The sequence below is a fragment of the Lygodium microphyllum genome, chromosome 3, assembly GCF_053477565.2.
Source record: "Lygodium microphyllum isolate KBCC chromosome 3, Lygodium_microphyllum_v1.1.10, whole genome shotgun sequence".
NCBI lineage: Eukaryota > Viridiplantae > Streptophyta > Polypodiopsida > Schizaeales > Lygodiaceae > Lygodium > Lygodium microphyllum.
Genome location: NC_141137.1, coordinates 152,278,173 through 152,301,392, shown reverse-complemented (window position 1 = coordinate 152,301,392; position 23,220 = coordinate 152,278,173). Strand labels below are relative to the sequence as shown.

Below are 23,220 nucleotides of genomic sequence, written 5' to 3'. Positions count from 1 at the left end.
TAAAGCTTAAGAAGCTTAGCTTAAGCTTTAAGAAGCTTAAAGCTTCCAATTTTTTTTCCTGAGGTATCAGAAGACGTCGCGGAATTTTCGGCACTGAAAAAAATAAACGCCTCCCCCCCCCCCTCCCCCCCCCCCCCACGAATTTCGCCGTTGACAGTAGCCTCAGGCTACTAAGCTTAATCACATAAGCTCCTTAATCAAACAAGTCCTCACAAAATCCAGGTCACACACAACCAATCAAGTTCAGCAAGTCTCTCAAGTCTAAATCCTACAAGTCAGATAAATCGACTAAGTTCTGTAAGTCTGGACTCTGAAAGTCACATAAGTCTGGTACTCTGCAAGTCAGACAAGTCAATTGGAGTCAAAACTGACTTCTGTCTAAAACTCATAGAAGGGTTGTTCTTGCGCAGAAACTCCGAACTGCAAAGTTGTTCATTGGAAGGTACTCTACCCATACACAGGTTTCCTGAAGCATTTTTAGCATACGAAGAAGGATAAAACACAGATTTTTCGAAGATTGTGAAAGCCATACCAAAAAATACATAAGCCTTGTATTCCCGAACTTGAGCTACGCTCATCCCGCTAACTTGATTTTGAGTGAGAAAGGTCTTTTGAGTTTTGCAGGATGACGGAACCACATATGGATGACCTTGTGGCTGAAGGCGACCTACCTGAACCTACGATGGAGCAAAAGCTGGATTTAATCATGATGCAATTGGATGAAGAACGAAGGGCTAGGCAAGCATTGCAAGTTCAACTGGCAAATTTACAAAGAGCGTCTATCGATAAAGAAGAACCTCAATCTGAAGATCTTATCCGACGTACCATTGACGCAACTCTCGAAGCTCAAACCATTCGCAAGGAATCAAAGATAAGTAAAAGAAGTTTCAAATTCCGTACTTTCAATGGCATACGAGAAGGAAAAACTGTTCTTGCATTCATTAGTTAGTTTGACGACTATTTCCACGAGGAAACCTATGCAGAAAAAGATAAAATCAAGTGTGTCACTAATCATTTAGTGGACAGAGCATCTCTTTGGTGGACTGTTGTACGCAACAGTATAGATTGTCCCACTACCTGGGAGAATTTCAAGAAAAAGTTCATGCAGAATTTCCTTCCTCCGCAATTTCATGAGAAAGCTATAAAGCAATGGGATCTTCTTCAGCAACGGGATCGTGAGCCTATTCCTCAGTACACAGAGTGTTTTTGGAATGCACTACTCCAGTTATGCATGCTTGAAGACGTACCTGAAGAGACACACAAGCGCAAGTACATGTTTGGACTCCTTGGGCATTACTACGCTGAAGTTAACATGTTCAAGCCTGCTACTCTTGAAGACACAATTTCATTAGCTCACGACACTGAAGACAAGCTGCGAGGTAGAGACAGACGTCCACAGCAATTCCAAGCCAATGGTAACTATGGATCTAAGCAATTCAATTCCAATTTTAGAAGATTTAATCAAGGTCGTTTCTCTTCATCATCTTTCTGTAAAAATTGGGCAAAACCACCTGCATTACCATCCAATGTCAATCAAAATTCCAAGCCTATTCCACAGCCAAATCCTAATGTCCCTAGACTTCCTGCTATTGCAAACAATGTAACCAAAGCCAAGCCAATAGTATGTTATAAATGCCACCAGCCTGGACATCTAGCAGCAAATTGCCATTCGAAGAAGCCACCTGCCCATATCAACTACCTTGGAGCAATGGACGAAGAGGAACATGAAGATATGCCTGATTTCACAGAAGATGAGGGCGACACTACTACTCCTTTGGATACTTTACCAGGTATGCCAACTCCACATTCTTTATTGACTATGAAATGTTTGGTGCATGGAAAGGAAAATATTATTTTGCATGATGACGGTAGCACTCATGATTTTATTTCAGCAAAGCTAGTAAAAGAATTGAAGTTAGAGACTGTACCTACGCATTATCGTATTAAAGCAGCATTCTTAGGCACTAGGTATAATGGTACACAGGAAGTGCATGACTTAGAGATTCAAATTGGTCAATACACTGAAAGAAGAAATTTCCTAGTTGTTCCATTACAGTCGAGTGACATTATTTTAGGTATGCATTGGTGTCATCAGCATAACCCAGATATAGATTATTCCACACATTCAATGACTATTACTTTTCAAGAAAAACCTATTACATTATATGGTATGCATGCATCTAATGTTTTTCCACTGCTTTCACATACTCAAGCTAAACGTGCATTACGCAAGAGTAGTAAATCCTATCTCATTTGGGTGAATGAACTGCAAGTCAAAGAAAATCATATGCACCCTAGGCATAAAGAATTTCTTGCACATTTTAAAGACTGTTTTGCCGAAGACCTACCACCTGGTTTACCTCCTTCACGTCCAGAAGACCATAAGATAGATTTGATTCCTAGTACACAACCACCTTGCAAAGCACCATATAGGCATAACCAGATAGAGCAAAAAGAAATTCAGAGTCAAGTTGAGGAATTACTAAATAGAGGATTGATTAGACCTAGTAGTTCTCCATTTGGTGCACCTGTTCTGTTAGTCAAGAAAAAGAATAATACCTATCGTATGTGCATTGACTATCGAGCTTTAAATAAGATCACTGTAAAGAATAGGTATCCCATTCCTAGAGTTGATGACCTTATGGACAAACTGCAAGGATCTGCTATATTTAGTAAAATAGACCTTAAGTCTGGTTATCATCAGGTGAGACTAGATAAGTCAGACATATTCAAGACTGCATTTAGAACACAGTTTGGTCATTACGAATTTTTAGTGATGCCATTTGGATTGACTAATGCACCTGCTACATTTAGTAGAATGATGAACCGTATATTTTTGAAATATCAGTATTGTGTAATTGTCTTCTTTGATGATATTTTGGTGTTTAGTCAAAATGAGAAAGAACATTATGAGCATTTGTCATTGGTTTTCCAGTTATTAAAAGATAATCAACTGTATGCAAATCCTGAAAAGAGTGAATTCTTTAAAACAGAAATTGAGTATTTAGGTCATTTTGTATCATCTGATGGAATTAAAATTGACCCTAAGAAAATAGATGCAATATTGAATTGGCCCGTACCTAAAAATATGCATGAGTTACGCTCATTCCTTGGTCTTGCTAGTTTCTATAGGAAGTTTGTACGTAAATTTTCATTACTTGCTTTACCACTGAGACTAAACTTCTGAAGAAAGGAATTGTCTATCATTGGTCCGAAAATCAACAGAAATCCTTTGATTTATTGAAACATGCATTAACCCATGCCCCTGTCCTACAGTTGCCTGATTTTAATAGACCATTCTTTTTAGTAGTAACTGATGCTAGTGGATCAGGAATAGGAGCTGTACTTATGCAGGATAATCATCCTATAGCCTATTCTAGTTGTAAGCTGAAACCCTTTGAACTGAAATATTCCACATATGACAAAGAACTATTAACTGTTGTACAAGCATTAAGACAGTGGAAACACTACTTAATGGCTTCAGAATTTACGATTAAGACCGATCAGAAAAGTATTAGACATTTACTTAGCCAACCACAAATCTCTGACCGCCATATCAAATGGGCATCCTTTATTCAAAGTTTTCATCCTATCATTCAATACCAACCCGGAAAAGAAAATGTAGTGGCTGATGCATTAAGTAGAAGACCTTCCATTCATAATATTTCTACTATATCTTTTGATTCTTTGATTGCTATGAAAGATACTTATCATCAGGATATTACTTTTCATGCTGATTGGAATAAATTAGTTCAAAATAACTTGATTCCTATTGATTCATTGTCATATAATGATGGATTTATGTTTTATGAAAAGAGATTGTGTGTTACAATTCCATTCCGATCTTTTGTTTTGAATGAAATTCATTGTCCCCCATATCAAGGTCATAGAGGTATCATATCTACTTTACGTACATTAACTGAAGATTTTTATTGGCCGCATATGGACACTAATGTATCTAACTTTGTTTCTGAATGTTTGATTTGTCAAAGAGTTAAGAGACATCATGGTAAACAGTATGGATTACTTATGCCTTTGTCTATTCCATCTAGACCATGGGAACAAATTTCTATGGATTTTATTACTAGTTTACCTAATACTAAATCTAACCATGATATGATTTGGACAGTAGTAGATAGGTTTAGTAAACAAGCATATTTCATTCCATGTAAGAAAACTTTAACAACATCACATGCAGCACAATTGTTTTTGAAAACTGTTTTTACTAACCATGGATTACCAAAAGTTATTATTTCTAATCGTGATTCTAGATTTTGTAACAACTTTTGGATTACTCTGTTTGCTAAACTTGGCACAAAGATTGATTTCTCATCTGCATTTCATCCTGAAACTAATGGACAAACAGAAGCCATTAACAGTACTATATTAGATCTTTTACGTGCTTATACTATTTCTAAACCTCAGACATGGGATACACATTTGCATTTATTACAGTTTGCGTATAACAATACACCGCACACATCTACAAAGAAAGCACCGTTTGAAGTGATTTATGGCTATAGATTATCTACACCTATTGCATCTTTGTCAAATAGAATTCAGAGTGCTGATGATATTGCTAGTATGCACAATACTATTTTTGATGAGGTTAAAACCATGATTACCAAAGCCCAGCAATCATATACCAAACAAGCCAATAAGAAAAGACAAGCAATGAATTTCAAAGTTGATGATTATGTTTGGTTGAGAATAGAAAAACGTAGATTACAAAGTGTAGATAGACACCTAGTTGTGAAATTAGCCCCTAGATTCTATGGACCATTTAGGGTCATTCATAAAATTAATGACAATGCATTCAAGTTAGAATTACCACCTCACTGGAAAATTCACAACACATTTCACATTAGTTTATTAAGACCCTTTAGAGGTCAATTACCTGTACATCCTGTTTATGAAAACCCACCTTTGTTAGAGGAAGAGACTGAAATACTTGAACCTGAAGCTATTATAGATACTGATTTTATGACCACTAGAACTGGCCGAAGATATTCTACATATCTAGTTAAATTTAAGAACCATCCTGTAGAAGAAGCACAATGGATGCATGCTAGAGACTTAAATGCTTTCCCCACTCTGTTAGCTCCACATTGAGCTAATAGCAATTGAGGTCAATTGCTATCCCACCCCGGGGGTATGATGCCAGGAGGCATATTTCACGGTGGATTCCGTGCCATGGTGGATTTCGTGAAGTTTTACGGTGGATTCCGTAAACTTTGATGACCGGGGCTCATACACAAAGTGGATTCTTTGCATGAGAAGTTGATGGGGACGCCTGTCCTTTTCGGGCGTTTCATTAATTTAGTGTGTACATGGGTGATTCCATAGCGGGTGATTCCACAAAATGCATATTAAATTAATAAACGTTTATGAGTTTAGAATGCGCATTTGTAATAAATTAAGGTTAGGATTTATTTCTAACCAGTTGATTTATTTATGTAGCTGAAGACTGCTAGGTATTCACTTTTGTCGGTTTAATTATATTATTCTACTAACGATTGTGAATGCTTCAGTTGATGTGTAGAGATAGCAGCAATGGCGGAGGAAAGCATTGGAGGATAGCGAGTATTCGATTTATGGATTATATTTTGATGGGCGCATACCTTAGGCATGGCGCCTATATTTTGTCCTGCCTATTTATTAAGGCGTCGGATATTTATTATTATTTTGTATGCGCATGGGCGCACGATTATGTTATTTCTATTTGGACATTGTATTGGGCGTGCCAGACTCTTTGGGCACCGTCCATTAGCTTTATTCCTATTTTTGTGTTAAAGCAAACTCAAAAGCTAAAAGGTTGCTATTTTGTAATTTGGGCTATTATTTGAGCTTGAAGATGAATAATACATAAAATACATGCTTTGTGGAGCGCTCACATAAGGCATGGGGGGAGATTGCACCCAATTGGTCTCTTGCTCTTGTCGTTCATGCTTTTTACCTTGTAATTTGTGCAAAAAGTAGAGTTCTATTGTTCTTGGGGACCTTCTGGCATTCACTACGCGAGCGTACAGCATTCGATCTGCGCACCACATCTATCAAGTGATCTCACTAAACATGTTACCAGATCTACATTGCAATATAGTGGTAATTAGCATTTTAATATTTCATGAGATCCAGACACAACCAATAGACCCAATTGGAGAAACTTGGACAATCAATAGTTTTGACATCCATTGACTTGGCTTCTAGCAATCAACAATTACATTTAAAGCTCAATAATGCTCACAAGACATCTACACACCTTAAGGGCTGTATAAATTTTTAGTGATGCTATTTAGAATTTTCAATCCTTCAAACACTTTCCACTAGCAACACAATTTTTCATCATTTAATACAAAAAAACTCTTACTCATTTGGCTTGATGGTATATTGATTCACACCAAGACTTGGAATGAGCATCTTCAAGCACTTCATGAAAGGTGAGAAGGATCGAAGCTTGCACGCGAGCTATGGCGGGAGAGTAAGAGCAAGAAAGAGAGAGACAAGAAATTGGAACTCCAACGGTCACAATGTGTGACCGGGCCTTCCTTTATTCAAACTGTCACTAAAAGAATAAAGAATAAAGTGACGTAACGGGGGCCTGCCACTTACAATGTGCAGTGGCGGGTACTGTCAGTGTAGTAATACACGGGGCGGCACGGCGGAGGCGCCTTTACCCCCAACAACCTCCCACTTAAAGGCGAATCTGCCCTAGTGAGAGAGAAAAAGAAAAAGGAAAAGACAGTACAAATGTACAAAGGTACAAGGGATGAGGAAAGGCAACATCTCATCCAATGCCCATCAATCTCCTGAGGAAGGCAAAGCGCTCAATAGTGAGGCTTTTCGTGAGCAGATCTGCAGGATTCTCGTCAGTGGAGATCTTGACAAGGTCAACAGACTTGTCCTCCACAACACCACGTATGAAGTGATACCTCACCTCAATGTGTTTTGTCTTCACATGGAAGACCGGATTCTTAGCCAACTGAATGGCACTCATAGAATCTGAATGCAGTGTAGGTATAGCATCAATTCCAAGGTCAGCAACTAGACGGCCTAGCCATATGGCCTCCTTGCAATCCTCAGTGGCTGCAACATACTCGGCCTCAGTGGTAGACAAAGCCATACACTTCTGAACCCTGGACATCCAAGAGACAGCCCCTCCAGCATAGGTGAATACATAGCCAGAAGTGGACTTCCTACTATCTGCATGTCCTGCATAATCGGAGTCAGTGTACCCCACGACCCCTGTATCCTGGCTACCATAGCAAATACACATATCTGCTGTGCCCTTGAGGTACCTCATGATACCCTTCACGGCATCCCAATGTCTGCTGCCAGGTGTAGCCATATAGCGTGCCACAACACCAACTGCATGCGCAACATCTGGACGAGTGGCTATCATGGCATACATCAAACTACCCATGGCTGAAGCATAAGGGATCTTGGCCATCTCGGCCCTCTGCTCATCTGTCTGCGGACAATCGGCCTGTGATACCTTCACATAAGAAGGTAATGGACAGCCAATAGGCTTTACGTCCTGCATGCGGAAGCGCTCAAGGACTTTATGAATGTACTCCCGCTGTGAGAGATACAAAAGCCCTTGATGCGTATCGTGCTTAATGCGCATTCCAAGTATATGTGAGGCCTGTCCCAAATCCTTCATCTCAAAGCTCTTCTTCAGCTGAGATTTAAGAGCATCTAGCTCATCATGAGCTTTCCCTGCTATCAGCATATCATCAACATAGAGTACCAAGATAAGCAAACTGCCATCATAAAGACACGGATCCATAGCACTCTTGCTGTAGCCCTGTGACTGCATAAAGGCATCAAACTTATGATACCATTCCCTAGGTACCTGCTTCAAGCCATACAAGCTCTTCTTCAACTTGCACACTAGGTGCTCCCTGCCAGGTTCTACAAAGCCCTTAGGCTGATCCATATAGATCTCATCATGCAAGTCCCCATGTAGAAAAGCCGTCTTGACATCCATCTGATATAGATCTAGATCAAGCTGTGCAACCAAAGCCAAGACTAAGCGCAGGGTGGTCATCTTAACCACAGGAGAGAAGATCTCATCAAAGTCCACACCATGTTCCTGCTTAAAACCCTTTGCTACCAATCTAGCCTTGTATGCCGGCTTGGGGTGTCCAGGGGTACTTTTCAGCTTGTATACCCACTTGCATGGCAAAGCCTTCTTGCCCTTAGGCAAGGCAACCAAATCCCAAGTCTCATTCTTATGCAGGGAGTCTATCTCAGACTGCATAGCCCTCTCCCAGGAGTGACTGTCACCCCTACGCATAGCCTCATCATAAGTGAAAGGCTCTCCTGCATCTGTAACCAAAACATAATGCATAGAGGGCTGAAATTTGTCAGGTGGACGTCTGTCTCTAGCAGACCGTCTCACCGCAGGCTCTGCTGCCTGTCTAACTGCCTGTCCAACACCCTGGCCCTGTGGAGAAACTGTTGTAGGCTGTACTACTGGCTGTGCTGGAGTTCTAGGCTCCTCCTGAAAGATCACTCTACGGATCTCAACCACCTTCTCAGGCTGCCTGTGCATCTTGTCTTCATGGAAGACGACATCATGGCTGCGTATCCGCGCCTGCGGATCCCATAGGCGATAGCCCATCTCCCCTGACTCACCATAGCCAAGGAATATACATTTAATGCTCTTTGGATCCAATTTACTCCTCTTGTCCTTGGGCACATGGCAGAATGCCTCACATCCAAAGACACGGAGATGCGCATAAGAGGGTGGCTTACCAGCCCAAAATTCCTCTACAACCTAGGAATCCAATCCACTGGAAGGCGATCGGTTTATGACATGCACTGCCGTACTAACTGCCTTAGTCCAAAAACTCTAGGGTAGGCCTGCATGGCTAAGCATAGAGTGCACACGCTCCTGAATAGTCCTGTTCATGCACTCAGCCAAACCATTCTGGGGTGGGGTGTAAGGGGCGGTCAACTGACGCTTAATACCCCTGTCATCACAAAACTGCTCAAAAGCATGTGAGACATATTCTCCCCCATTGTCAGTCCTAAGGCATTTTAGCCTATACCCAGTCTGGTTCTCAACAAGAGCAAGCCAACGCTGAAAGACTACCAAGACATGCTTTATGGGATAAGCCCACACTTTCCTAGAAAAATCATCAATGAAGGTAACAAAGTACTTCGCGCCACCCATAGACATGCAAGGCATAGGCCCACAAACATCGGAATGCACCAATGCCAAGGGCTCAGTCATGCGTGGCCTACCCGATTTCTTATGCATAGACCTATTCTGCTTACCATAAAGACAATGATCACACGAGTCAAAACATGCATAATCCAAAGGCGGAAGATACTGCAAACCAGATAACATTTTCATTCCCTTCAAAGACATGTGCCCTAAACGAGCATGCCAAAGTGATACATGTGGGATAGAACCCACTGCCAAAACATGGTCAACTGAGGACCCAGATACAACAAGAGGATAGAGGCTGCCAGCCTTGGTGCCTGTAGCAAGCACAAGTCTACCACGAGTAATCTTCCAGGCAGAATCCCCAAAACATACATGAAATCCTACATCATCCAGCTGTCCTGCAGACATAAGATTGCGCGTAAGCGCAGGTACATGACGTACATCCCTAAGCAAAAATGAACTGCCAGTGGAAAAGTGCAACTGAATATCACCCATGCCCACAATGTCAAGAGACATGTCGTCTCCAAGTCTGACTGAACCAGATATAGTGCGGTAAGAGTGGAACCACTCACGGTAAGGCGTCACATGGAAGGATGCTCCTGAATCCAATAACCAGCACTGTGCATACATACTAGATGTCTCAGTCAAGTGTGAAGCATCAGAAGAACTAGCTGCAAGTATAAACTCATCACCACCATCGGACTCCTCAGTCTGCGTGACATTAATTTCCTCAATCTTGACGCTGGACTTCGCAGGTACTATGCTGCGATCAGAGGACTTCTCGTGCACTTTATCTTTCCCCTTATCCTTGCGCTTCTCATTGCGCAACTCATGACACTGTGGTCTAATATGGCCCTTTTTCCCACAATGATGACAAGTGACATTTGCATTGCGCCCACGCGACTTACTACGCGACTTGCCACGAGATTTAGACCGACCCTTCTGCGAGTCACGGCCACGGTTATTACCACGATCATTCCTGTCATTCCTGCCTCTAACTGTCAAAGCATGACTACCACGAGAGGCATCCAAGTTTTTGCAATTCACCTCTTCCTGAAGAAGAGCACTCTCAACATCTGCCAATTTTAGAGTAGCACTAGAGGCACAAAGAGCAGTGTGGAATACATCCCATGCTTCATTCAGAGTCCCAAGCAAGAAAAGAGGAGTTACTTCCTCTCCAAAGGTGATATCCTGCAAAGTCAGGTTTTTCAGTATAGCATGGAACTGGCTCAAGTGAGCAGACATAGTCGCATTATCCTTCATGCGCAGATCCATAAGCTGCTTCAACCAGTACATCTGACTCGCCGGACTTTTCTTATCATAGAGATTCTTGATCTTATTCCATAGATCCCATGCACTCTGTGCTTCCTCAAATACATTATAATGTACCTGTTCAGTGAGAGACAATACAATCGTGGACTTGCATAGCTCATCAAGTTCAAGCCAGTCATCATTGTCCATAGTTTCAGGCAGCTCCCCACTCAACCGAAGTGGCTTAATCTGAGATTTCTGCACCAAGACCTGCCAAATTTGACTCTTCCAATAAGAGTAGTTGGTACCATCCAACTTTGTAATGTTAAAGATGGCACTATCATGCGAAGATGACGCCATTATGCAGGCTGGAAATGCCCAAACAGTCCAAAACTGCTTGCTGTTTTACTGCAGAAACTGCCCAAAAATGACCAAAACGAGGTCCAAAGGGCGAGGCAAACAATGCTAGGTCCAAAGCCGGCATGAAACGGACATAAGCAAGGCCAATGACAGTGAAAAGAACATGAGCTCAACACCGAAGCATGTCAAAATAACATCTACCAGTGAAAGGTACACCCCCAGACACTCTAGGCAAAGTGTTCCTGTAACTGCCAAAACCTGGCACAAATAGGTGTCCGCTCAAAGAGAAAGATCCAAATATGAGACTCAGCTCATAAGCATCCTGTGGACCAAGAGTACATCAATGCACATCCATAAAGATCGGAGTATGATCCCAAAGTCTCAATGCGTATATAGCTGCTCAAGACATAAACTGCTCCAAATACATGTAAGTGCTCCAATAGCATGCAACTGTCAAAGGTCAAGCAAGCATGTAAAATGCTCCCACTGGCACAAAAGGCGTACAAAGCGAGCTCAGAAGCTCAAACAACCCAAGAGAAAGCACCAGTGATAAGTGACCCTGTCAATGCATCAAGCACATCCAAGAGAGCATGACATACATGAAGCACCAATCGTATTAACCATGAAGCAATACATAAGCCCAAATAAGCTCTCGATCAACTCAATGACATCCAAATAGCAACCAAGATCAGCGATCAAGTAAGCCGGGAATGCTCAAATACATCCAAATCCAAGCTCCAAATGTCGGTATGGCATACACGAACCAAATAGCATATGTCACGAACCAAAGCATGTAATGCAAAAGCCTAACTGTCAAGCAGAGACATGAGGCATAGGCGGTCCACGAGCATGCCAAGTCGGTCCAAATGCCAGTGAAGACGGAGCTAATGCGAAGCTCAAAAGCATCCCATAATCTCATACATATGCTCCAAGTCGTCCCCAAATGTCAGAGACATCATGCCAAAGCTCAAAGCATACATCCGGTATCGGTAGGTAAGTGCCAAAGCATGTAAAGTACCTTCAGCCCACTGTTATTCCAGCATGTATTTACTGTTCTAAACAGTAGATTTCAGCCCCGAATTCAAGCCAAAATCATGGTCAAACCAAATGCATACATCCCCAATACATCCGAGTAGGAAGTAGACCGCATACGAGCATCAAATAGCTCCAATGGAATGAGGCATAAGCAACAAATGTCAGTGTCAGGGGTGCTGCCCTGTTTCCAGCACTGTTATGCAGTGAATGACAGTTTCAAAACTGAGAATGATCAGCTCCCAACCTCAATGTCAAGCCAAAGCATCAAAATGACATCCAAAAATGGCTCAAATGCCCTCCAAATAGGCCAATGATGAGTGCTCCATGAGCAACAAAGCATTCAGCTGTAAAACGTGGAGGTCAAAGTCTGAAAATGGGTGCCATATTCAGCGTGTTGAGGCCTGGAGTGCTGCTACCAATCACATGGAGTTATGATGGTTGGGGGGCTCAATGATGGGCCAAGGTAGGCACATACCAAGCCATGAAGGCCCAATGCAAAGGGGAGGGAAGATATGAGCTATGGAGCTCAAGAAGAGTGGCTGCCCTTTGTTCCTGCCCTGTTTCAAACTGAGAATACACTCAAATGCCTGCAAATGCTGAAGCAATACCTCAAGGGCAAGGCCCTGATGAAGGACACTTCGCAGGAGAAGCGACAGCCAGGAAGGCTCTATTAGCAGGATACTGGTGGCCGACCCTTCACCCTGGATTTATTGCTTTTGGGGGTCTCTTCCGTGCGCCTTCAGGCCATTGCATACATCCCTACCATGTATTTATTTTGTGAGCTTTATTTATTTTAATTCCCTCTTGATCACAAATTAATTGTTAAAATGAACTATTTATTCACCGATATTTTCCACACGCATTCGCGCTAAACACACAATTTCATAATTTAAAAATCAACAAGCCATTCACTTTGCATGCGCTACGTGTGCTTAAGAGGTACTTTAATTTGTAATTAAAAATGAACTAGTCGTCACAAGAGCACACGCTGGCAAAAAAGCACTCCACATCACTCTTAATTTTTAATTAAGGAATTTGCATTTAGAGACCCAGTTTGGGCATCGTAGTCCGGGTTGCGCTAAAGCACCGTTCCAAATTAATAATTTGTAATTAAAATTTTAAGAAAGAACTGCCATTTTCTTATTAAGGTTTATCACCTCATAAAATGTCACCTATTGTTAATAATTTATTACAATGAACCCTTCATTAAAGCGATTCCCCCTCACTGCACTTCTTTTCCCCCTTTTTAATAAACTCACTTCGTGGGATGGGTGCGTAAACGTCTATTAGTTGACACTGATGGTCCAAGTTATGGTTCAGTCTTGGTGAACATCTTTTATGGTAGTTTGATTTGTCCATGTGTTACGATTACGGGTACGGTGTGTAGTTTTTTTTTTCCCTTTATTGCCTGATACGAGGATTTGGGTGCTTGCATGTTGCATCACATGAAGCTTTCGGTTGCATATGTGTAGAGGTCATGCCAAAATTTTTCAAGCCTGTGTATTGTCTGGGGTGGTACTTGGGTTAGTTACATCTATGTTTGTATGAGTGTCCTTCTTTTTGGATTGATTCATTTTTGATAGCCCTTTGGTTGTTTTGCAGGCATTCTTTGCGACTGTCTGTGTTGTGGTGTGTGTGTTTACCATCTGAATGGCACCTCACGCTCCTTCCCCTATCTAGTATGTCCCACTAGTCAGTAGGGATTACTCTTCCCTACTCACTTTTGAGCCTCTCACAAAGGCGGGACTCGCGACTTTCGTGGCTACCTCCTTTCCATTGATTCCAGAAGATCCATCCATGTGTGATGAGTTCTTGGTCTCATACAGCAAGAAGTCGGGACTGGTCCATGGTACTTCCATGACTTTGATGCCTCGAGGCTTGGGGAAGTTTCTGTCTCTTCCCTACAAAGGTGAACCCTTTGTTACAGCTCACCAGCTATTCTCTAACGATGAGATTTTGAAGCTGTTACAAAAACAGACCAAGGAAATTCTGGATGTCAAGAAGGTGATCAACACTTCAGGAGTCTCCTTTTCCATGATCACCGATCCTGTGTGGAAGTTGGTCTGCCAGTTCCTCCAAGACAGGTTTATGCCTGCAAAAACACCATCCCATTACTTGTCAAAAGAGCTCTTTACAACTTCACGAATGGTGTTAAAGGAGTAGCTATTGATTGGAGCACTTACCTACTCACAAAGATGGATCAATATTTCGTTAAAGTAACCAGGGGAAATGTTACCAAAGTCACCTATGGATTCTACCTGCCTGCTTTCTTGACCTACTCAGGTTTACAGAAGAGTGTGCCTCCACCTCCTCCATCTGATCCAGTATCCCCTCCACCTTCAGATGAGTCAGAACCAATTGATATAGAGGATCTGGATTCTTCTCCTCCCCTGGTCATACAGCACAAACGCTTGAAGCGGGTAGCAGATAAAGCTCCTTCAGTTCTTCCTTCAGTGACAATTCCTACTACATTTGGCAGTGATCTCCCTGCTTATCTCACATGTAACAACCTGTTCAGAGCACATAGAGAAGGTTCCTTGGACATATCAGTACCTTCACTAAACAGTCTAGTATCGGGAGATGCCATTCCATTCCTATGTAAAGACATTCAGAGTTCAATTGAACTGTCAGTGACAGCCTGTATTCAAAAGCTTTATGCTTCCTTTTATGAAGAACTGATGCAGTCTAAAGACCAGTTGTATAAGGCAACATCCAAGTTAGCCTCTGCTAAGGATACCCTAGCAGATCTCTTTAAGCAGATGGAGCAACAAACCCAACTGATTGAAATCCAAAGAGATGAGATATCTTCTTTGAAGATTCAGTTTAACAGAGGCTCAATCAGAGGTCACTAGAATCTCAGAGGAGAAGGAGAGGATATCCAAAGAAGCGCACGAGTTTCAAACTCTCATAGATGTAAACTCTCAGCCTTACAGACTGCTAATGACACAGTGAAATCACAAGCTTCCCAAATCAAGCAATTGCAAGACCAGTTGGCAAAGTCACGGTTTGTTTCTCCAAGCCCTAGTGTTCCCTTGATCCCTTCTCTCTCACAACAGGACTTGGCAGTTCTCCATAGACAGGCTACCTTGTGTCCTCTATTCCAAGATAAAGTGGGACGATTGCAGTCCAGGATGGATCTGCTATGGTCTACATTTGAACATTTCCAATGTTCCAGAGTTACTCCTCAAAAGTGGCTACTTGCCCTGATAATTCCTGGCACTCAATGATTGATTCTGTGGTCCTGAATCAACGATAGAACACAGCTTCTACCTATGTACAGAGCACTAACCAACTGAGGGTGGATCTCTTAGCTCACCTTTCCAAAAATAATCCATTTGATTCCACCTTTTTTTATGCCTATCAGAGAAGATCTATCTTAGATCCCTCTGTTCCTAGCCTACTGTATTATCAACAAATGGCTCACCGTTATGATACCTATCTTTCCCTCTATCAAACCAATTCCACAGCAATCTTACCCCTTCTTTTTCAACCTCAATCTTTTCCTCAAATTCCCATATTTACATATTGCTCTTTTATCGAAGATAGAGTATTTTTCCCTTCTCCACCATGTCCTTCTCCATCCATTCATGTACCTTCTACCTTTCCTATTTATCAATTAACACCTTTCCTAAGTGATTCCTTAAAAATTTCAGCCACTCCTTCTTTAACCTATTCCTCCTTTTATGATTTTTCCTATCCATCTCTTCATCCAATTTTACTTATTCCACTTCCATCTCCTGCTACTTCTATCTCTCAACCCCCTCAGTTGGTTAGTGAATAAGAAGGGTTTAATTAGTAGATTCCCAGAAGAAGAGGATGGAGCTCGAGTGATTCTCTTACGGGACCTCAGATAAACTGGCCAATTATTCCAGGAGATTGGACAACTGCTAGTCAAGCATACCAGAACTACCTTCATTGTGCTCACCAATATTCACAATCTCTAGGTCCTTCGATGAGATTGACAGCTCATTTTGCTTGGTATCTAGCATACATGCATAGGCATTCCCATAATGATCAAAAGGCCATTCCAAAACTTTATATGAATGTCAATGTGAACATTGACTCCCACCAGTTGGATGTCTTGTATTTTCATGGCCTATGTCTCCCTAGCAGATACCTTGTCTTGCTCGAAAGGATGTGCTGCTTGTAGTTCTTTCAAAATCCTCCCAAGATATTTGTAGATGAATCCTTCTCCATGGATTGCTTCTGAAACCACCAAGCTTTTAAAAGGGATCATCTTCATTGATGCCTTTTCAATGTATTTTGGAAGATTCTTAATGATATATCTTTAGTGTTTGTGTATGTGTTGTCTTAATTGTATGTGATGAGTTCGTGTTGATTGCGAATACTTGTTCGAGAGCTCTTTTCAAAAGATTGTTGGTGGATGGAAAGCCTATGGTGGAAAGATGAAGAGAATCTCTTATATCTTTTAAACATTTTGATTATGTTTTAGAAGTTCATGATGATTCTCAGTGGAGATATGAGGTTCTATGATGTTCTGATAGGTTCTGATTGGTTTTGTATACCTTCTGTATAGCTTCTGTTTTGTTCAGATTGTCTTTTGTATGAAGCATGGATTGATGATTGATGAAGATTGAGATATTGTAAAAGCTTATTGAATAGTTTTTGAGAGTTTGGGATGGTTTGAGTATGAGTTATGAGGTTTTGATGACCTTCTGTAGACCCTCTGTAGAGTCTCTGTCTCTGCTCTGTCTCTGTACTGTAACTATACTGTAGCTGTTCTGGTGCTGTACTGTGACTGTTCTGTAGACCTTCTGTAAGTGTTTTGTAGAATGTATGTGTGACTTTGGGAAAGTTTTTTAACCTTTGGAAAGGATGAATCTAAGTTCAAAAGAGCTAAAATAAGTGGAAGAAACAGCTGCTGAAGACTAAAGAGAAGACTAAGTAACAGTGACAGTAGTGAGCTGTGAAAAGACACTGTAGTGGCTCTGGTGACTCTTCATATCAGACATACCTCTTGGGAGGTGTATCCACGACCTAAGAATGATTATTGAGGTTTATTAATAGAGCACTATAGTGAGGAGATGATGTACTATTGATAGAGAGAGAGAGAGAGAGTCAGAGATAGTCAATTCTATCAAAACAGTGTAACTGTATATGAGAGATTGAGAGAGAGAATTATGAAGATATTGAAGATGAATAATATGTGATTGATTTCCATTCAAATATGGTGTATTCTTTTGTGTTCTTTGTTATATTGATGGATTTTGTGAAGATATTGAAGAATATGATTGATTCTATCAAATCCGTGGGAGATATCTACTATGATGCTATGTGAAGAATTGCTGTTTTCTTTGTTTTGATGATCAAAAGAATGAAATAAAAGCTTGTTGATGTTACAAGATAGATTTTCTTGCAAGAGAATTCCCTTTTCCTTGGTGTTCCTCTTGGGTCTCCATAAGGAGATATCCAAACGGCAACTATTGCTAGGTGACATGGATGGGAAGGTTCACAAGACAAGGGTAAATGGATGGCGCACTGAAGCCTTATTTTCAAATAAATATGAACACTTTGGAGCAGTCATTCAATAAAGAGCCACCAATGAGGGGGTGCAGTTCTCCTTGCTCTATTGGACCATCATTAGCAAGCTAGAGGCATGAATGCCTCTAGCCTAAGGGGAGGGCTAATGATCTGGGTTTTTTACAACCCGGATTTCTACCACAAAATTTGGCCAAAGCCCCTATCAAGAGCTTTACCATATCACTTTGGGTTTACTCTTCAAGCTCTAGGTATGCTGAATTGCTTCTCGATTATGATAACTCTGGCAAATGGAGGGAACAAGTTCTTAGGAGGGATGTCAATGTAAAGGGTAAAAGGGATGGTTATCTTAGTGAAGATGGAAATGGATTACACCTAGAGTTGAGTGAGTGCATAGATTTTTCAAAGGACTAGCCTCCAACTACACATGGGTTCCGCCTGCATCACTGAGATTTGGAATCTATCACCATCATTAGAGGACACCTCACCCTAGTACACAAGTCAATATCCACATCATGGTGTCATTTGGATCGTACAAAAAAGCTTACAAGCATGGACCCCTTCTGTCACATGCTTATATGTATTTATATATATATGGGGGACTAAAGTCAAAGCAGCTTTTGGAAGCCGTTTTTTATAATCTCAATAACTCCCAAGGAAAAGTGAATTTTAAAAAAAATTTACGCAGCCCGATCGGTTTCGACCTGGTCTACAAAATTGCAGAAGAAATCTTTTTCATATTCTTCACCGATTTGAAGCTACGAAGGCGTAGACTACTGGCTACATGCAATTTTCTTCTCTCTTTCACCACACCAAATTTTCATTCTATCCTTTTTGAAAATATATTATAATAATGTGCTTTGGGCACCCACCACTTGTAATGTAGCTCCCTTTCTCTATTTTGTCTACCATCACCCTTGGCTTCTTGCATGATGACCAAGGTGGGGACTTGTCCCATCCACTATTCTCCATATTTTCAAAGATGCCATACATCATCTAGGATTATGTTAATAAAGAAGATTAGCTTAATCTAATCTCTCATGGAGGCTATATAAAGATCCCATGGAGAATGGAAAAGGGGGGAGAATGGACAATGACAAGCACATGAGAGCACTCTAGAATACCCTCATGCTAGTCCATCTCTTTGAGATGAGCTATGAGTGAGTTCTTTTATTATGTAGCATAATGCAAAGCTTTCTCTACCTCTTCTCCTCTTATCTCCCTCTCTTCTCATCTTCTCATTCCATGTAGCATAATGGCAAGCTTCCTCTACCTCTTCTCCTCTTGTCTCCCTTTCCTCTCATCTCTCTCTCTCTCATATTCTAATATGGTGTCTAGTACATATATTCTCTCTTGTAAATTTGTGTCTTGGTTCTTTTGATTCTCTTTGAGAAAAGGGATGTCCTAGCCCATCCTCGCTTTGGCTAGGTGGTGCCTCTCTTTAGTTCTCTTAGTGAGGATTGAAGGTTGGATGGGTGAGAGGAAACCCATTCATCATTTCAGCCCTCACCATGCATCTCTCAATTGAAGTTAACTTCGATTCTCTGCGGGTAGGGCCTGTAGGTAGGATCATCCCTCTCATGTGGTAAGGTGCTATACAAAGCCATAAAGGCCTCTAAGTAAGAGTCCCAGATGTTTCTATGCCACTTAGGTTGATCCTAATACCCTTCCACTCTTTGGGGCACCTCCACTGCCTTGTATTCCCAATAATTTGTAGGCTTTTTTTGCCACCTCGTGGAGTGTCTCATTCTTTCCTCCAACAATCTCCTTCCTAGCCTTTTCGAGAGCTTTATTACATCCTCCACCACCCTTGGAGATAGTACATTGTCTAGCATTCGAGGGAAGGTGAAGAAGACTTCAAAAGGGTGCCTGCAAATTTTCCATTTCTCCCACACCGCAAGTTCTTGGCCCCAATTTATAGGGTCACACTCCACTCCTTGAGGCGTGGCCAATTGTGGAACTTGCAATAGTGGGTTCGTTCAAAGCTTTTTGCATGCTAGTTCTACTTGCTCTCTTCGTTTGTGTCTCATCTCCACCATTATTTCAGGTGGTATGGCTTCCTCCCCTTGCTCTTCTAGTTATCCTTGTGGCTTGGAGAGATCAGTCATAAATATTTGTATGTATAATGTGGGTTCAACATAAGGGAGTTTTAAAATATTATTTTTTCACGTGCATTCAGGGCCTCTATATCACCTAGGAAAGAATGATGGAGATGAGACTCAGAAAGCCATATCACCTAGGAATTCATAGATAAGGATATTTATAAATCGGCCTTGAATGCACATGATATAAAGGGTATATAAATAGTGAATTCCCTAAGGCTTGTGGTTGTAGAGGAGGGATCGGTTCATACATTTGTTATTCCTCCTCCTAGTCACGCTCAAAGTCAGGCCCCTCTTCATGGATTGGCTCTGTTGGCTCTTGTGGGAGATGCTCTGCTTGTTGCTTTGGCTCCCCAAACCCTAGAAATTCGAGTTCTTGTGTGGTTAATCTAGTTGAGATTAAATGGGCTCTTTACTCCTCCACTCCTAAGCCAATGATAGGTTTGGGTGCCTTGGCATGGAGGCCATGTTGAAGTGCTCTCTTTGTCAACTCTAACTTCCTTTTGACTTCCTCAAGGGTCTCTTCTTCTCTTGACTACGTTACATTTAGCACCGTGTTTAAAAAGTTTTTTTGTTGCTCCAACATCCCCATCTTTACAACTACAAATTTGCTCTCTTCCATGTGGCATTCACTCTCGGAATGGGCTAGTTCGATAAGCTAAGTCTTTGATTCTATCCTCATTTTTGGTTGCCCATTCTTTTACCTTCTCTTTCATCTACTCCAAACCTTGATTCTAATATTAGGCTAGAGTGGCAATTATTTGCACCTACTCCTGCCATAATGTATTCATTTGTTCTTTTTCTAGGTTCTGACACTCTACTTGCTCCTTTAGGATTGCCTGTTCATAGGGAGATACTTGAAGTTGGTTATGTAGCTCTACCAACTTCTTTGTGGCCTCTTCATCTTTTTGTGTTTTTGTCGCATGCAGATCTTTTGTTGCATCTAGTTATTTTTTTGCTTCCTCTCTTTGCCACTTTAACTCCTTGTTTCCAGCTCTAGGCGTCTACTTTCCCTAGAGTTGAGAGCACACATTTCCTTTAGAGTCATACAGTTGTCTCTTTCTTCATCATACAAATCCTTTAAGCTTTCTTCACCTTGCCCTACCTTTAACGCCTCGTTCCATGGAATCATCTCCTTGTTTATGATGGTCATTACCCTTGCTTTTTCTATATTGTAGGTTGCAAATATATTCTTTTCTTCTTCTAGCTCTACAAGCACAACCTTTTTCTCTCCAGTCATCTTGTTGAGTTGGCTCTAAAATTCTTCTACCAACATGTCATATTCTTCTGTGTTGTGTATGGTTGAGGGCATCGAAGTGGTTGATACTTCCAAGTGGGGTTTCTTCAGCCCTTGGCATGATTCAACATCAAGTTCTGGTGGCCTCTTATTCTTACAAGGGGGGACTCCTTCATTTGGTGCAAGCACAAGTTCTTGCACTTTTCTCACTAAATATTGCTCCCAAGCCATGATATTACTTTCATTGACCACCCCTTCGGTGGTTCCTTGTGTTGGGCTGTAGAAGGGCTTCCTAGATTAAATCTATAAGTACCCCTCCAAACCCTATGGTTGATGCCTTAGATACTGATTTTTTCCTTTTTGACTCCACTGTTGTAGACTCCGCTGTTGAGCCAGAGAGTCTCCCTCTACTGCCCTTGGGCGTTGTTCCCAGCACCTTTGCTGACGCTTGTGTTGTTTTTCAAACATAGGCATTCCAGTTTACATCATCCAATGCATTTTCTATGAGGCTTTCTAGCAATGGCAGTCCTATTATATTCATGAGGGTGTTGTTGGGGTAAAAGGCCCTTGGGCTTTCCCATGTACACTGACCACCCATATTCTTTATTCATATATATATATGAAAGTGCAATAAGGCTATCATAACATTGTTGACAACACCTACATTGTGTGTGCTCTTCTCTCCCTTATCTCCTGCATCCCTTTCAATTGATATCAGAGCCACTCCTTCGCGAACTCTTCCCAGCATCTACATGAGCTATGAGATCTTGTTCTCTCTCATTTATTTGATTCCACATAGGTACAGCATGGTTTACAGGTTAGGGTAGCCATTGATGAGCTTTATCCTTGAAGATTGAAGCTTCCCCCCTTGAACTTGGCTTGTTGAGGCTTGGTTTGGAGGCTTCTATTGGCTTCCTAGAGTCCCCTTTGTGGCTCCCTTGCACCCCCTCTTCATAAAAAACGTGATCACCCCCCTCCCTATAGTTTGCACCAATTTTGGGCTCTTGAAAGCAACTCGTGATTCTCTTCCTTCAGCTCCCCTCCTTGTTGGCACTCTTTGACACTTCAAAATGGCTTCATGAGAGCCCCCGACACTTGGCATTTTCTCTTGGCACTTGGAATTTGACTTGGCATTGACTTGTGGGCTGATTTACTTTAGTCCAGGAGTGATCACAGATAGTTTACAGCAGTGCTATATTAGCATTTTATGTTTGGGCCACATTGGCATCGACATTGGTCGCCCAATTGGTCCCGAATGCTCTCGGAATGATGTGGGAATGTATGCCTATCATGTGAGATGATTTTGGAGCTGATCTTGCTCAGCCATTGACTATTTTACATAGTGCATAGGCAGCCCAAAATAGGGCATCCCCTTGTCATTACATTTTATGCTCAAGCTACATGGTCATTTGATGCCCGATTACGCCCGGTTGGTGCCTACATGTCTGGGAATGTATGCCTATGAGTTGGCACTTGATTTGAGCTTGGTTTGAGCATTATTTTACTTAGTTTTGGACTATTATTTGCTGCTAGAAACTTCAAGGCTGAAGCTATTTATGCTATAGTTGAGTTATGCCTATTGGTCACAAGGTGCTCCTGGCTACTCGATATGATGTCATGATGTATTTGGACTATGCCAAATGTCTTGTTTATGCTTCAGAATGCTTTTGAGCTGATATTAGAGCTTGATTTGGGCTTGACTATCACTTATTTGTAGCTGGCATTTCATCTATGACATGGTTTATGCCTAGGCTACCCAGTACGTGTTAAGATGTCTTGGTGAATGCTTTATGCTTTGGCTATGGATGGCAATTGTTTGAGCTCGTCTTGACATTCATTTGAGTATTCCCTTGAGCAGTTGGACATTGATTTGGATTTTTCCATTACGACTTGGCTTTTTTTGTTACGACCTTGGATGCTATATGGGATTTGATGCTCTGATTATGGATCTAGGCTATTACTTGGATACACTTACAGGTATTGAGTAGTGAACTCCTCCCTTGTTTTTGCAATTGCCTATTGAGCTATGATTGCTCGTTTGCATTTGACATGCAGGATACTTACTTATCAGTGGACTTGGATAGTGCTTGGGATTTATAGTTATAGCCAGCATACTTCTCTGTTGTATGGCATCTATGCTATTTGGGCAGCTATTGCCCATGTATGTCAAGGAGTAGTTGATCTTTATGGCCACCCGTGTATGCACATGATCTGTTGCTATGTATTTTACAGAGCCTCTTACCTGGATGCTTTTAGATAGATATTTGGGCTTTTATTAGAGCTTGATTCTTACATGTTTATTTGCCACATGCTGTTCTTGGCTGGACATGTATGTCAGTACATGGTATGAGACACTGAAAAGTTATGTATACTCCAATGTTTCAGGGATACTTATGCATTTATGGTTCCGATGCATGCTTATGATTTTATGGCTGCGAGCTATAGTGGTTAGATATGTCATGCTTTTGTCTGCTAGGCTTGTATATGTGAGAGCTTGTGCATCCGTGGTTGATGCCTTTGTGTTCTCCCCTTCTGGTTTGGATGAGTCCCCTTTGCAGTAT

At 41.4% G+C, this 23,220-nt stretch overlaps 1 protein-coding gene across 1 annotated transcript; it reads left to right on the top strand.

Moving 5' to 3' along the window:
* Positions 1–525: 525 nt before the first annotated feature.
* LOC148039044 (uncharacterized) lies at positions 526–5,835 on the top strand. The gene is made up of 2 exons (XM_087675531.1): positions 526–1,790; positions 5,532–5,835. The coding sequence occupies exons 1-2, from the start codon at positions 1,103–1,105 to the stop codon at positions 5,540–5,542; spliced, it is 699 nt and encodes a 232-aa protein (XP_087531657.1). The 5' UTR covers positions 526–1,102; the 3' UTR covers positions 5,543–5,835.
* Positions 5,836–23,220: the final 17,385 nt, after the last annotated feature.